This window comes from Lepidochelys olivacea (genome assembly GCF_965140295.1).
Source record: "Lepidochelys olivacea isolate rLepOli2 genome assembly, chromosome: 7".
NCBI classification, from domain to species: Eukaryota; Metazoa; Chordata; order Testudines; family Cheloniidae; genus Lepidochelys; species Lepidochelys olivacea.
The window spans coordinates 58248568-58264462 of record NC_140417.1 but is presented as its reverse complement, the minus strand read 5'-3'; the positions used below and the strand labels follow the sequence as shown (position 1 = coordinate 58264462).

At 46.2% G+C, this 15895-nt stretch overlaps 1 protein-coding gene across 1 annotated transcript in view; it reads left to right on the top strand.

The window, feature by feature from the left end:
* Window positions 1–2546: 2546 nt before the first annotated feature.
* Window positions 2547–15895, top strand: part of GDF10 (growth differentiation factor 10) — a 28113-nt gene continuing 14764 nt past the window's right edge. The window contains exons 1-2 of the mRNA XM_084632914.1: window positions 2547–3081; window positions 13011–13918. Of these exons, the coding sequence (XP_084489040.1) occupies window positions 2787–3081; window positions 13011–13918 (1203 nt within the window). The 5' untranslated portion in view covers window positions 2547–2786. The remainder of the gene's footprint in view (window positions 3082–13010; window positions 13919–15895) is intronic.

Here is a 15895-nt window from a genome sequence, read left to right as displayed (position 1 = left end):
AGTTTCACTGTTCACATCTCTGAGAACCAGCACTCATTCTAACCAGCACTCGTAGCCCACAGTGTTTCAGTCAATCAATTTGCAGTTACCATTTTGTGGATGTAAGGAATGGTCCTGGGTAATCCTGGCTAACCACGCAGCATTACACAGAGCAAGATATTTTTGCACATGAGAAAAGAATGACCTAGGCTAGGTCATAACCAGAAATTTGGGCTAAAGCCCAAACTTGGTAATGATTCATGTTTTAACAGCTTCCCTGGAGTTTTAACCTTCATTAGCCTGGCTACTGGCATTATTATTGAAAGAAAGAATTTCAAAACAGATTTTCGACTCTTAAAAACAAAAAAAGACTTTAATAAGCTGCTTTATTTCAGAACCACAAAAAGGAGATTCACCCTATATTTCCTGCATTTATGTTCTGTGAGAAAGCACATGTCCAGGTCATAACAGTTCCTTTGTACAGGTGTCTCTGGTTCCATAAGAAATATTGCTTTCTGTTTCATATGTGAATGTTATTAAATGGTGTGGAACATTATTTACAGCATGTTCGTTGTCGCAGGAAGAGATCTGCGTTTAAAATCTTGAATGTGTGTTCTAACTATAGTGAGATTTCCCCAAGTCCTTGCTCACAAAGCTTTGACTTGAGCTATTTAAAAAAAAGGCTCTTTACTTGGCAAGGGCTTTAATTAGCAGAAATTTCCACGCTAGGAATATTATTCTGCATGAGCAGAAATTGCATAGCTCTTGCCTGTAGATGCCTTAGAGATGCCATTGATTGGCCATATTCAGAACAGGGGAATTATGTGACCCAGTGCTAATTTGAATTCCTTTACCAAACACATTTTTATTTCATCATCTCAGCTGCATAAAAGAGTCAAAGTACTAGAGCTTTAAAGCCTTTGAATTCCTGCTGTTCTGCAATAAAATAAGGCAAGAAATATTAGCCATCCCTGGTTGATTCTTTAATTCTTTCCCAACAATGTCAAAGTATCAGTGTCCTACAGGTTTTAGTGCAGGTTAAAGACTGATACAAAGCGTAGGCTTGAATAGGAGTTTGGAGTGAGTTAAGGGGAGAGAGAACATTTTAATAGGACATTGGTCCAAAATAGCCCAGCTTGTTCCTACCTCCTGCTGCCTCTTCCTCCTTTTCACAGGACCTTGATTGTATAGAAACACTACAGACAAAAACTACAAACAACAAAAGGTTTGCTCATGCCCCCAGTGGAGGTCATGAGCATGCTACCATGGAGAAACAGAAAAAGCATCAAAGGATGGTCTGGATTATTTATAAGCAACGATTAATTAATGGGAGGTTTGATACTTTAGCAACTTACTCTGGGCAAATTTGTATTTGCAAATTGTTCATTTCAGACATGGAAGAGGAGTAGAGCAACTGTAGCCTGGTGCTAATTTTAAAAATGAATCAAACCTTTCTTTGCCCCGGTCCAAAAACGACAAACTTGTGGTTCAGAGGCTTTCAATGGTATCTGCTCCGATCTGACACTCCAAGGTTAGAAAATCACAAAAAGGTTGTGTTATACACAGCAACAGGAGCTTTTTCCAACATTTTTTTTCAATTATTGCATTGTGTACTCTCCAAGAAAAGTAACTTGTCTTGGCTTTGGGAGGAACAGCTTTAAAAAGAGAGGCAGAATGAACTAATTCAGTTCAAATACACCCCCTCTCCCTCACAGATCGACTTGAAAACTGCAGTTCACTGTAACTACATTTATATCCACTGGGCAGCTATGACCTGTAGTTCAGAAAAACCTGCATCACATGACGAATTGGCCATGATGCAACATACACCTAACTGAATTCCCAGCCCAAGTAAACCCTTCAGAAATCCCTCCAGCCTCTTCCCCCTTCAGATCACACTCAGAAATGCTTCCAATGCTCGAACTCCAAGCCTTTCCTCCCCCTTCAACCCTTGCAACTTAAATACCTGCTTCAGAATTAGCAATGAGCCTTGTTTCATGGCAGGACAGCTCAGGTTAGCTCTCCCAAGAATACATAACAGTTGCTAGCTGATTGATTCACCTCTCCTACATTCTTGCAGCAAACAGAAAGGGGTAATGCCTTTTGAGATTGCACGCTCGGTTTTGCTTTAATCCAACCTAACAATCCCTCTGTTTCTTTCGTCATCTATCAATGTATCCCTCTTGCTTTGTGTGTGTTTCTGCTCCTATCTACCTATCCCTCTCTACTACTTGCTTACTAGGGCGACTTCCTCCTAGCTGTCTTCCGATGATTCTGTTCTAATCTCTGCTCCCTCCTTCCCCTGGCTTTCTGGAACCCAAAGTGCTCCCCTGTTCAGGTTGGGGCCCCAGCCCTGGCTGTGACATGTGTCTCCCATCAGTGGCTGAGCTCGAATTAACGCAGACGCTGTATTGGAAGCAGAGGGAACGAACTGTAGCGCTCCCTGCAAACTTTCCCAGCCCCCGGAAACCCTCGCCCCCCGGCGAGTCAATTTCGGAGCCGCGCATGGCCGGGTGTGTGTCCCTCCCCCCGTGCCCCCAGCCCAGCCCGACCTCCCCCAGCCCCGGTGCCAGCGCTGCTCACCTCGCGGGCCAGGGGATTGGCCGAGCGGGCTCGGCATCAGCAGCGCGGAGGGGTCGCTCCCACCTCCCCATCCCAGCCCGCATCCCGGGGCACCAGGAGAGCGGCTGCAGCAGGGGGAACCTGGAGCCCCAGCCAGCGGGCGCCGCTAGCCAGGCTGCAGCATCCCCGAGCCGGCGCGCGGCTCCGCAGCTCCCCGCGGGTCTCGGTGCAGCAGGATCCCCCCGATGGCCGGCCGCCTGGCGTGCTGGCTGCTGCTCTGGGCGCTGGGGCAGGGGGGCTGCCACACGCTCCCCGCGGAGGAGGAAGGTGCCAGCCGCAAGCCCAGGCCCCCAGCGGCTCCCCTGGCCATCGCCTCCCCAAGCAGGGACCCCCCGGGGGGCTCTTCGCCCTCCCCGGCGCTGGGCAGCCTCGCTCAGGACGCGGTAGCTGTCCACATGCTTAAACTCTACGAGAAGTACAGCCGGGAAGGCAGCCGGCCTGGGGACGGCAACACGGTGCGCAGCTTCAAAGCCAGGCTGGGTAAGCCCCTTGGGGAGATCCGCGTGTGCTGGGAGGGGGGTCAGAGGCACTGCGGGGTTGGGGGGCCCCGGGATCGTGGGCAGAGCTCCGGCCCTCCGGTGCAGGCGGACCCCTGCGAAGCTGTCCCTAGCTGTGCGGAGTGTCGGTGACGGGGGCTTCCTTGCCTAGATCATTGAATCCTGGACTGGCAGGGACCTCAGGAGGTCATCTAGTCCAACCCCCTGCTCAAAGCAGGACCAAGCCCCAATTTTTGCCCCAGATCCCTAAATGGCCGCCTCATGGATTGAGCTCACAACCCTGGGTTCAGCAGGCCCCTGCTCAAACCATTGAGCTATCCCTAAGCAATGCTGGACGTTTCCCTGCTAGTAACACCTACGCTGCCCCGTCGCTTTGCTCCGGGAGCCACGTCCAGTCTTCCTGCGTGCCCAGAAGCCGGCAGAGTACTCATTTGTTTACCAAAAAACTACTGTCCGCCTTTTTGAGAGCAGCCCTTGGCCTGGCAGAAAGCTATCAGCCAGGGGAAGTGGTTGTCCAGAGGCCCTCCCGCTAGTTCAGAGGGGTCTCCTCGCTCCTAAGATCATTAAATAGTCCCCAACTAGGATGACAACTGTGCAAACTTCACCGATTTTTTTTTTTTTGCATCCAAGTCTTTCAAAGACTCCCAGAAGCTGCTGTTAGAAACAGCGCCACCTATGGGACTTCTCTAACGGCTCACTCTCTTCCCGTGGTACCTAGTATTAGCTCTAAAAAGATATAGAGCGGGTGGGGGAATCTGTCTTCCTTTGATGTAGGGCAGCAATAGGAGACCGGCTGCATCCAAAACGCTTTATTCTGAAACGCGTTTGATAAATCAATCTAGGAAACTGTCCGTCACTTAACTGAAGAAAAGCCATGTTCAATATTTAGACTGATGCTTATTTGGCACTTTGTTAAAAAAAAATTACATCACTGAGGTTAGTGCCTGGGCAAATGGCATCTTTGGGAAACCTTTTCCAGCACAGGGTTAAGATATTGTTTAGACTAAATTAGGAAAGATCAGCAAAATAAAAAAAAAAACCCTCCCTTTTGGAATTCCAATACATGTATCATTTTTCTCACTTCAAAAGAGGCTTTTCATTTTAGTGCATTCAGGATGTTTTAGATAAGCACATTCAAAACTTGAATCTGTGTCAGGATTTCTTAGGTTTTTAAAGACATTTGCATTCTGTGAAGTGCAATGCAGTATGTAAGATTTTATAGTAAGCAGTTATTAGCAAGTCATCGCTATAAAAATGCATGTTAACTTACTTTTCAGCATTGTAAGTATCTGTAAAATGTCATTTAAAATGAACAACATTTTCTGCACAGAGCTGATGCTCAGTTGAATTCGTGTAAGGTTAATGTGCACTTCTAGAGTTTTATTAAAAACCCCAGACATTTGGAAGGGAGATGAACCCTCCTGTATCAGAGCATTAGCCAACCATTTACTGACAGGGCCTAGGAAGAAACTTCCCCAATGGCAGATGATTCCCTATCGTCCTACTACAGCATTTCTTGCACTTTCCAGTGAAGCAGTTAATACTGGCTACTGCCTGAGACAGGGTCCTGGACCACTGGTCTGATCTGTTAAGCCAATTCCTTCTTTCCTATGATGTAATCTTACTCATACTCTGGTTAATCTGTTTTTAAAGTAACTCGAATAGACTTGGGTGGCTGAGTTTATTTTAAAACACACACACATACCATTTATTGAAATGTAATAGTACTTAGCATATAAGTAGGAATATTTCTTACCCACAGTGTCACAGATCAACATAACTTCACAAAGGCGGGTATTTTTATATCCATCTTATTGATAGTCCAGCTGAGGCACAGAACATTGGAAGTAACTTGCCCAGACTCATACAGTGAGTAAACTGCAATGCCAGGTCTGAAACCAGTGTTCTGACTCCCAACCTACTGTCTTCTTTACTAGATCTCCTTTCTTCAGCAGCCTGAAAGAGGAAAGCCCCTCCACGAGGCCCCTTGTGGTTGAGTGATTAAGGAAATAACATTCTTTTCTCATTATTGTCCCTGGTAATTTACAAAATATGGATCACTATTTTCTGAGATTAACTATAAGGGTGCCCAAGACCAGTATGGGAGAAATGATCTGATTTTCCCTTCCTTTCCCTCATGCTATTCTAGAGTTCTTGGAAGAGGGGAAATTTGGGGGGCAGGGAAGCATCACTTTCTTTTAGCAACATACATGAAATTTCTGTTCAGATCACATCTATGGCAACCCTTTACTGCGATAGGCAAAACAATGTGGCAGCTATAAAATCTGTTCATTTCCCTCTTCCAGTGATAGCTCTAGGTTAAAAAAAATTCTTGGGTACACCCTTCCTAAGATTCATATGGTCCGCTGTAACATAAGGCTGTTTGCATTAGGATATATCATATTACATATTTAAAAGACAGTTGGATCAAGCACTCTGAAGTTAAGAAATGCCAGAATTAGGGTTGCCCATGTGATCTTAATTTGTCCCCCTGGTACATATACATTATGAGACTGTCTTTAATGACAAGATCACTTACTAATGTTTTCCTCCACTGGATCCCTGCCTCATTCACTGCATAGCATGGATGGTGCTCACTGACTGAGTAGTGAGTCAATATTTCTCATCTTCCTTATTCAAATGTAGCTCTGTGCCCTATTTGCTACACACCATCTAAACTTTGCACCGAATACCAAGTTAACTTCCTCGTGGGCTCATCTGTAGTGCTCCTTGCTGTAATAAGAGTGCTGCACAAAGAGCAATGGCATTACCTCATAGGGGTGTTGGACAACCGGGAGGCACCAACCCTATGTTCCAAATGGGGATGTGAGGCAAACATATTAAGGCCCAAATTGGCAAAAGTATCCGCTCACTTCGGGCTCCCAATCTGAGACTCCCCAGGCTTGATTTTTGTTTCCAAGCACTCAGAACTCCATATGTTCAAAGCACAGCGCCAAATGGCTTCAGCTGCAGTCGTGAGTGCTCAGCAGTTCTGCAAATCTGGCCCCAGATGTTTCCCACAGGGCATCCAGAAAGCCGGACGCACAATTTATGACCACCTGTGACTCGCTGAGAATCACCTACGCTTTTGCAGCAGACAGAATTCAGTTCTCCTGGGCAGTATTCAAGCGTGTCTAAACCACGAGACTGTCCTTTCCGTTCATGTCTCATTACTACACGCTTCCCAACTTCGTGAACAAACAAAGCAGGGCTCCAACACAGACCAGCCTCCTTTGCTACACAACCCCGACTCACTCCCTGAGTACCTCCATCTTATGCACTGAATAAGACAGGGGTCATGCAGATGTGGGAATAGCAATGCAATCATGTACTTAAAGATTGCATCATAATGCACATGCACAAAGAGAGCTTAATAAAGGCACAGGCAACTTGGTCTCCTGCCACTTTGCCCACATGGCTCTTCCAGGGTCCCATTCCATTTTGTGGAGAACATCAAAATTTTGGACTTTTTGTTCTGAATTGGAATGAAACCAAATTTTGAAATGTTGAAATCCTCCTCAAAATGCAGCCTAGCTCTAGTCTGAAGTCATGCAACTGCTTTGGAGTCCCCTAGTGGAGTGTCTGCTGAACAGCCGGACTCCTTCATCTGGACCATGGACCTCTATATTGCCAAAACAATGGCTATGTCATCACAGAGAGACACTTTTTCCCATGCTTTCCTGACTGGAGCAGTGGCCACGCCTGGTGTCCAGCAGGACATGGAAATGCTAAGAGGCTGTTTCTGCTTCTGCTCATGGTAGTTGGTATGGGAAAGCTTGTTGATATGTCTAGCCCCACTTTCCCAGTCTCCAGAGGCTTGAATAAACTGGGGCTACCCAAATGAAACCTGAATGCTGACCCTTTGGAGGGCTACCTGTCACTAGACTTCGCCTTGTGATTGTATGACTAGACTTAACCCTTGAGACTGGAGCTGGCTGAAAATTTTCCAGTGGGAAAACTGCTCCGTCGGAAAATGCTGATTCAACAGTCTGACACTTTCTTGGGGATCTTTGGATAAATACTATAAAAGCAATGTGTTGGGTGTAGTGAGTTCATCAGGCCTCTCAGGAGCTACTGTTACAGAACAATGAACCCTTTTGTCAGGTGGCATTTTGACAGATTCTTAGGGTCACAGACAGAATTGAAATGTTCTGTGGGAATGTGTCAATTCTGTCAACAGGTTCAAAAGAAACCAGCCAGCCTCATTTCCAGCCTGGCAGATGGGCAGGGCAGGTAAGCTGGCTGGCTGCAGGTATGTCACCTGGTAAGCCAACACAAAAGTGGATTGTCTCATGTCATTGGATCATCCCATTTCAATGGAAATTCCACAATGTCAGTGTCTTGTGTTGCCTTGGAACGAAGTGTCACAACTGTGGAATTTCCAGCTAAATGGAAATTCCCTTTTCCAGCCATCTCTGCTTGAAGCACTGTAGCCTTTGGACTTCTTTAAGGCACTGGGCTGAAACTTGGGAGGTCCAGGTTCAGTTCCTGGCTCTGCCACAGATTTCCTGTGTAACCTTAAGCAAGTCACTTAGCTTCTCCATGCCTCCATCCCCCTTCTATACAATAGGGCTAATACTTCTTCCTTGGTCTCTTTCAACTGTAAGTTCTTTGGGGCAGAGACTGTTTTTTACTGTGTGTGCACCACACTCAGCACAATGGGGCTCTGAGGTTGGTTTAGGCATCCAGATGCTACTGCTGATTAGATGCCTATATTAAAGTGTGAAGAACAGCGGAGATGCTTTGGCTAGCTAACATCAACAATATCAATTGAAGGCCTGTTTTTTCAGCCCGGCCAACTGATGTCAAGGTAGATGTCAATATGATAAGGGGGCAAATGACCCATTACTTCAGAGACTATTGTAAGGCTGATGATGGTGTTTTTAGGGGATGCCATGTGTTCTTGGAACAAGTAAAAAGTGGAGTTTAGCAGGTAAAAGTATTCATTTTGCTGTACATAGCACCAGAGACATCAGATGGAAATAAACCGATTAGGGAGTTTACTCCATCAACCCTACCCCAAGACATATGGCATTGTACCCTACAAGACATTCTCCAGTGTAATGCCCAGTCTTAAATGTCTCCAGGAGAACAGAGTAGAAGCTGGACTGCTTGAGGCTATTCCATAGCCTAACGGATCTAATGATTAACAACCAATCTAAGCTTTCCTGTGCTTGTTTTCATCCTGCTACTTTTATTTATATTACCCTAGATCATCCTAATTCTTGCCCTCCTTGGCGTGCTATATTCTGTTGTCAGCTGTGTCCTTGGTTTCCATTGTCTTCAGTGGGAACCCTATGCTATGGGACTCCAAGGACAGACTTTCCCTGTGGTGTTTACACCTTTCAGATCCATGCAGCTCTTGAAATATGTAAATGCTTTACACCTAGGGCTATGGATAAATTAGAAGGGAAGCTACCACTCTTTTGAGCCAGGAATGCCCTTACGGCTGTGTCACATAAATAAAAACACCAAGATTTTGTTTTGATATATAACAGATTGAGGGCACGGTCTGCTGATTCTGGTGCCGTTTTCAAATGGCCCTCTAAAACTTGAATAAACTGTACCTTATGGGACAATTCAGGGGATGGTTTGAGTAGCTACTTGCTCCACGGAATAACAGCACACGGTACAAGTGCTAATTACACAGGTATTTTGCATGCAGAATATTGCAATGCTTAGAGGTTAAGAGTCAGGTTTGAATCCTAAGGATCAAATCCTGTGTAATAGGAGTCTTGCCACTGACTACAGTAGGACCAGAACTTGGACATATGTGCCAAAACAAAGTATATTTTCCCCTGTGCATTAAACTAGACCCCCAAATGCTGCATACAGGGAGGAAGCATGGTCTACTGGCTAAAGTATAGGATTAGAAGTCCCACTGTGCCATAGGTTTGGTGGGTGACCTCAGACAAGCTTTATAGGTGAAAATCTTCAAAGGTTAGAGATTTACATCTATTTTAGGTTCCTAAATGTAGAAGTACCTCATTTACAGATATGATGAGTTCCCACTGTCCCAGGTGAAGACAACAGGAGCTGTGGGTACTCAGCACCTCTGAAAATCAAACACCCAAGTTTGAAAACATTGGTCTTAAATAGAGAAATAGAAATGAAAGAATGTATTTGTAAAATAGGGAAACATACTACCTGACTTATAGGAATATTAGTCTTAGTTCCTATCTAAAATACTCTGGAAACCTCAGATGTGTTTTCTGTTGTCAACTGCCCTCCCAAAACAGTGAGCAATATTCCACACCCTCCCATATTCTACATTGCATCTTCCTTAGTCTCCTGTCTGATTATTCCCTGGAAATAGTCATATTAATTACCAGTTGATTTGCATACTTACAAGAAGGCCTGGATGAAGGTGTATCTTCCATTCTGTACTGCAACTGGTGGCTCTTTGGATCAGCTGGTCCCACTGGGACTCAAATCCAGAACCTTGTGCATGTAAAGCAGACATAAGCACTACGGTGTGTGCATGTGGCCGATGGCACCTTACCCCCGATAGTGAGTTCCGCTGGGAATCAGCAACTGATGTTCCCCACTGACCATAACTGCTAGGATGGGGCAGAAGGGGAAAGGTAGCCTCAGAAAATAACTGGGTCCCAGATAACTTCAATAGGAAATGAACTGGCAGCCAACACTGTGATCAGTCTGGCCTGGTTAACAGTCTAGCAGCTTCATTCCACACTAGTTAAAGCTGTTGAGGGGCCTTTACCTCCCCAATCCGTTTCACCTGGGTCTCTTGCTACTACTTGGCCACTGCAGAAGGACGTCCAACATCTCTTCAGCACCAGCTGTGTGCTTGATTGGTGTGATTATGAATTAATTTCTGGTGGGGAAGAATTAGCAGAGCCCTGATTTCATGTCCATATCCCTAGTAGTTGGGGGGTGGAGAAAGGGGGTGATGGGGTATGAAACTATATTGCACTGAAGTTCTGCGTGTGTACCTGCAGCTATGAAGGCATTTTGTAAACAGTTGCAGCAGAGTCTAGCAGATATCGAACTGGACTGTGAGTAGAACCTGGCTACTAGTCTCAGCTCTTGAGCTACTGTGTGACTGTGACCAACTCACTTCCCTTCTCTCTGCCTCTATTCTCCCCTCTGTCAAACAGGAGTAGTTTTACCCATCACTTGTGTAAAGTGCCTTCCGATCAGTGAATGAGAAGAGCTATATAAGAGCTAAGTATTAAGTCCTGGGAAGTAGGTAAGCACTCATCTCTATTACAGAGATAGGGAAGCTAAGGCAAGGAATATAAGTGACTTAGGCTACAAGTTAGGAGTGTGATTCCCCAGCCCACGTACACATACCCATGCTAGCCCAATGAGAGCTAGTATGTGTATAAATAGTGTAGCTGGGGAAGCACGGCTTAGCCACGTCGAGTACAAACCTGCCTGAACCCTGTGTTGGAGTAGAACCCATATCTCCTGATTCCCAGTCCTACACTCTGGATCAGTAGATTACTTTCTCTGCAGAAGTGGGAGGGTGGGAATGGGGGGGGAGGGTTAGAACCTCCACATCCTTATACCCCTAGGACTGAGTGTTCTAGGGTTACACACCTCCGATCTGTTCTCACTGGCCTCTTTTCCCCCTTGCATCTCTCACCTCTGACTCCCTCTTGCTGCCTTGGCCCTCATCTGCAAAGAAGCTGGAGTACAGACAGGCCTCTCCTGCAATGAAGCTGGTAGCCTTGTGCTGCTGCCCCACCTGTTGTGGCCGCCACAGCCCTGCCCCACTGAGCTATACCTATTCCTCCTAAGGAGGGCTCTGCTTGTTTCCTGTTGGGAACTGGCACTGGGGCAAGGAGGAAGCAGACAGGCAGACGAGTTGCCTGGTAAGGGGAGGCAGAGTTGCTAGAACTCACATGGGGCAAAAATCCCAGCTAGCCCCACTTCCTAGCAGCCAGAAACCCTCCCTCCCTGTTGGGTTGACTCTCTGGTGGCTCCTCCTTAGTGCCACATAACTGGAGATCCTCTAAGGTACACATGGCCTATGAACTACCCAACTAGTAGCCATGGGCAAGCCCCAAAGCTTGGAACTGGCTCCCAACCTAAGTATCCCAAAATCTCACTCGGGCTGGTTCTGGCCCATCTCCAGTTAGAAGCATCTCTATTACCTCAGTCTCAGAGCTCCATGGGACTTTCCTCGTCCGAGACAAATAGTCCCTTCTTCTTTGCACCGGTACCCAGAGCAGAGGGAAGGGCATCCAGGGAGACTGGAACCTTTCACCTAGCAGAAGCAGTGGTGACAAAGCCAGGGATGGCTGAGGGCCGCTATTGGGAACCAGAGGGCCTCTAGGCCAAATGGGGGAAGGAGCAGGAGAGCATGAGGAAGGTCAAAGGGTGGGATGGGAGAGCTTGAAGCAGCCACCCCATCCTGTCTCTGCTTTGCACTTCCCCTCCCTTGTGCCCCATCCTGTTAGTCTGCCCTGTCCTCACTGCATTAATACCCAGCTCTACCTAGCATTCTTCACACATAGATCTCAAAGCACTTTGCAAAGCAGAGCAGGATCCTTGTTCTCATTTAACAGGTGGTTAAACTGAGGCACAGAGAGATGAAGTGACTTGTCCATGGTCACCCAGCAGGGCAGTGGCAGAGCTAGGAGTAGAACCCAGGTTACCTGAGTCCCAGGCCACTGCTCTGTCCACTATGCCAGTGGTTCTCAAACTTATTTGATCGTGCCCCCTTCTTTGTGTCTGTAGTATCTTCTGCCCTCCTTGGATGCGCAGCCAGCACCCACCACTCTCTGTTCGCCCAGCTCTGAAGGCAGAGTGGAGAGCGTCGGCTGTTAGCTGGGCACCAAGCTCTGGTATGGCATTGGAACCCTTACTTCTCTGCTGCTGCTGATGGCAGCGTTGCCTTCAGAGCTGAGGGCCTGGCCAGCAGCCGCTGCTCTCCAGCTGCCCAGCTCTGAATGTGCACAGTAAATTTTTTTCGTAACGCTTTTCGCGTTTCCACCAGAATACATTTCATACCCACTGGGGGGGCATGCCACCCACTTTGAGAACCTCTGCACTATGCCACTCTGCACGCAACAGTCAGGTCAGTTCCTCCTTCTCCGTGCTAGCTGGGCACTCATAGAGGATGCATTATGAGCACAGGAGATACTGTCTCGCTGCTGTCAGTGCCAGCATCAGAGTCCCTGGTGACTGGGAGGAACCTGCTTGGCTCCAGCACAATGCACAAGGGGAGGGGTAACTGTCATGGGGGCGTGGCTGCTTTGTCCCAGCCAATGGGAAGATGGTTACACAGCAGCAGAATGACCTTTGGGCGTGCATGTGTGTATATAGGCTGAACGCAAATCCTGGGTGCTGGCTTCCTGAGCTCTGAGCTTGTTGGATTCAAGGCTGTTCCTTCTCTCAGGATGGGGGAGAGGACCTGTGGGAGGGATGTAGCAAAGGGAGCAAGGTAGGGAAGGAATAGGAATGAGGAAGTGCAGAAGGAACTGGGAGGAAGGCTAGTCTTTCGGTTAAGGCAGTAGGCCGGAATACAAAAGGTCTGGATTCAGTTCCCATCTTTGCCACACACTCCCTGTGTGACCTTGGGCAAGTCACTTAATTTCCCTATGTCTCTGTTCTCCATCTATATAGCAGGGATGATCATCTTTCTTTTCTCTGCCTAGACTATAAACTCTTTTGGAGCAGGGAGTCCTGTGTGTTTACACAGAGGCTAGCACACTGGGGCACTGACCTTGTTGGGGTCTCTAGGTGCTTTGAGTCTCCTCTCACTTAGCTTGGTTTTAAGCTGGTGTAACTCCATTGAGCCCAGTCACTCTTGGCCTACAGTGGGGTACATGAGAAGAGCATTGGGTCTGTAAGCCCAACTATTTAGCGACACTTCGCATTCATGGTTAATTATATATTGTCCCCTGAGTGTTGATCTGTTGGTCTCTCTTCACTCTCTTGCAGAGCTATTGGACCAGAAGCCCCTGTACTGCTTCAATCTAACGTCCATGCAGGACTCAGAGTTGATCCTCACTGCCACATTTCACTTTTACTCGGACAAGCGCCCCCGGCACCGGGAAGCGTTCTGCAAGCGCTCCAAGAACTCATCCTGCCGCCTCCTCCACTTGCCCCACATCCCACGGCTCAGCCTCGTTTTCCGAAGCATTCTCCAGAACTCCGCCTATGGGCTGGTGAAAGGGAATGTCACAGTGTTCCTCCACAGGCGGGGGGCTTGGCAGATGAAGGACATCTCCCACATCATAAAGGAATCCAAACGGGATGGTGAGCTCGTCCTTTGTGCGGAGCTTGACTCTGGAGAGAAATACCAGGGCTTCCCCAAACAGCAAACCAATCACTTACCATACATACTGGTTTATGCTAATGACCTGGCCATATCAGAACCCAACAGTGTGGCCGTGACTCTACAGCGATATGATCCATTCCCTTCCAGCGATGGGGAAACCAGCCTATCCCCCAATGCTTCCACAGACACCCGGGTGAGGAGGGACATATTTCTTTCCAGCTCTATCCAGAACAACGAGCTGCCAGAGGTGGAGTATAACAACAACAAATACAACAAACATGACATATGGGAAAGTGCCTACAAGTCCCTAAAACCCAAAACCTCACGCAAGGACCGAAGGAGGAAAGGGCAAGAAAACACAGAGCTGCTCTCAAAATCTCAGATGCTACATTTTGATGAGAAAACCATGAAGAAAGCCAGACGAAAACAGTGGAACGAGCCCAGGATTTGCTCTAGAAGATACATGAAAGTGGACTTTGCCGACATTGGCTGGAATGAATGGATCATATCTCCCAAGTCATTCGATGCATATTACTGTGCTGGGGCTTGCGAGTTTCCAATGCCCAAGGTAGTATGAGTCTCTAGTGCTGATGCACTTGTCTTTATTTGCAATAAGTTGATTTTAAGATTACTTAGTCCATCTAACTGCTCCTTCTACAGTGGGATTTTTCCCTTCTTCACAATGCTGAAATGCGCCGCCCAATCTAGTTTAATGCAAATAACTAGCTCTTAAATGGTGCTTTTCATTCACAGATCTCAAAGCCCTTTTTAAAGTAGGTCAGTATCACTATACCCATTTTACAGTTGGCGAAACTGAGGCACAGAGAGGTGATGTGACTTGCCCAAGGTCACCCAGCAGGCTAGTGCTGAAGCCAGGAAATAAACCCAAGTCTCCTGAGTTCCAGTCCAGTGCTCTGTCCACTATAGGGTTTCCACCAAATTATTCAGAGCCTATTCTGAAACCTAACAGATATAGCCATTTAGGCATTTTTCTTAATATGAATCTGCAACTTACACTTCATCCCAGTATTTCTAGTTTTATGACCTCAAACCACAGGCATACGCAATGAATTAAACTATTATCACCAAATCTTCAACTTGCTTTTGGATGGGAGGGAAGATTCTACATTAATGGGGCTCAAGAATACATCTTATAATAATGTTACTGCAGTGTTCTGAATTCCTTCTATAGAAGTAGATGAAACTTATTAATAAAGTTCCAAGCTGAAGTCCTGTGGGAGCTTTGCCTTCTAGATTTGACCCAAGATGTACATTGTGGTTATTATGATTTCCTGCTTTTCCTCTTCGCTGCTAGAACCCACATATGTCAAAACAATCATCTATCTAACTCCTCATTCAGCAGTACCAGACAAATGAGTTTTCTACACTCACTGGAGATGTCCTTCAACATCCAAATGTGTAGATATCATTTGTTCCCTCGACAGGGCACCATAATACTTGAAAATACTGGAAAAGATAATCTATGGAATTCTTATGAGATATGGAGAGAATTAATTTTGTAGAGACTTGGATTTTTAAATAACACACTTTCAAAGCAGGGCACAACTTATACAACTTCAGAAACCCGACAAATGTACATTTGTTGGGGAAGAGTCCACATGGTTTTTGTAAAGGGAAATCATGCCTCCCCAATCCACTAGAATTCTTTGAGGGGGTCAACAAGGGTGATCCAGTGGATATAGCGTACTTAGATTTTCAGAATGCCTTTCACAAGGTCCTTCACCAAAGGCTCTTAAGCAAAGTAAGCTGTCATGGGATAAGAGGAAAGGTCATCTCCTGGATCAGTAACTAGTTAAAAGATAGGAAACAAAGGATAGGAATAAATGGCCAGTTTTCAGAATGGAGAGTGGTAAATATTGGTGTCCCCCAGGGTTCTGTACTAGGACCAGTCCTATTCAATATATTCATAAGTGATCTGGAAAAAGGGGTAAACAGTGAGGTCACAAAATTTGCAGATGATACAAAACTACTCAAGATAGTTAAATCGAAAGCAGACTGCAAAGAGTTCCAAAGGGATCTCACAGAACTGGGTGACTGGGCAACAAAATGGCAGATGAAATTCAATGTGGATAAATGTAAAGTAATGCACATTGGAAAACATAATCCCAATTATACTTATAAAATGATGGGGTCTAAATTAGCTGTTACCACTCAAGAAAGAGATCTTGGAGTCATTGTGGATAGTTCTTTGAAAACATCCACTCAGTGGCAATCAGAAAAGAGAACAGAATTTGAGAATCATCAGGAAAGGGATAGATAATAAGACAGGAAATATCATATTGCCTCTATATAAATCCATGGTACACCAACATATTGAATATTGCATGCAGATCTGGTCACCCCATCTCAAAAAAGATATATTTGAATTGGAAAAGGTACAGAAAAGGGCAAAAAAATGATTAGTGGTATGGAACAGCTTCCATATGAGGAGAGATGAAAAAGACTGGGACTCTTCAGCTTGGAAAAGAGACGACTAAGGGGGACATGATAGAGGTCTATAAAATCATGACTGGTGTGGAGAAAG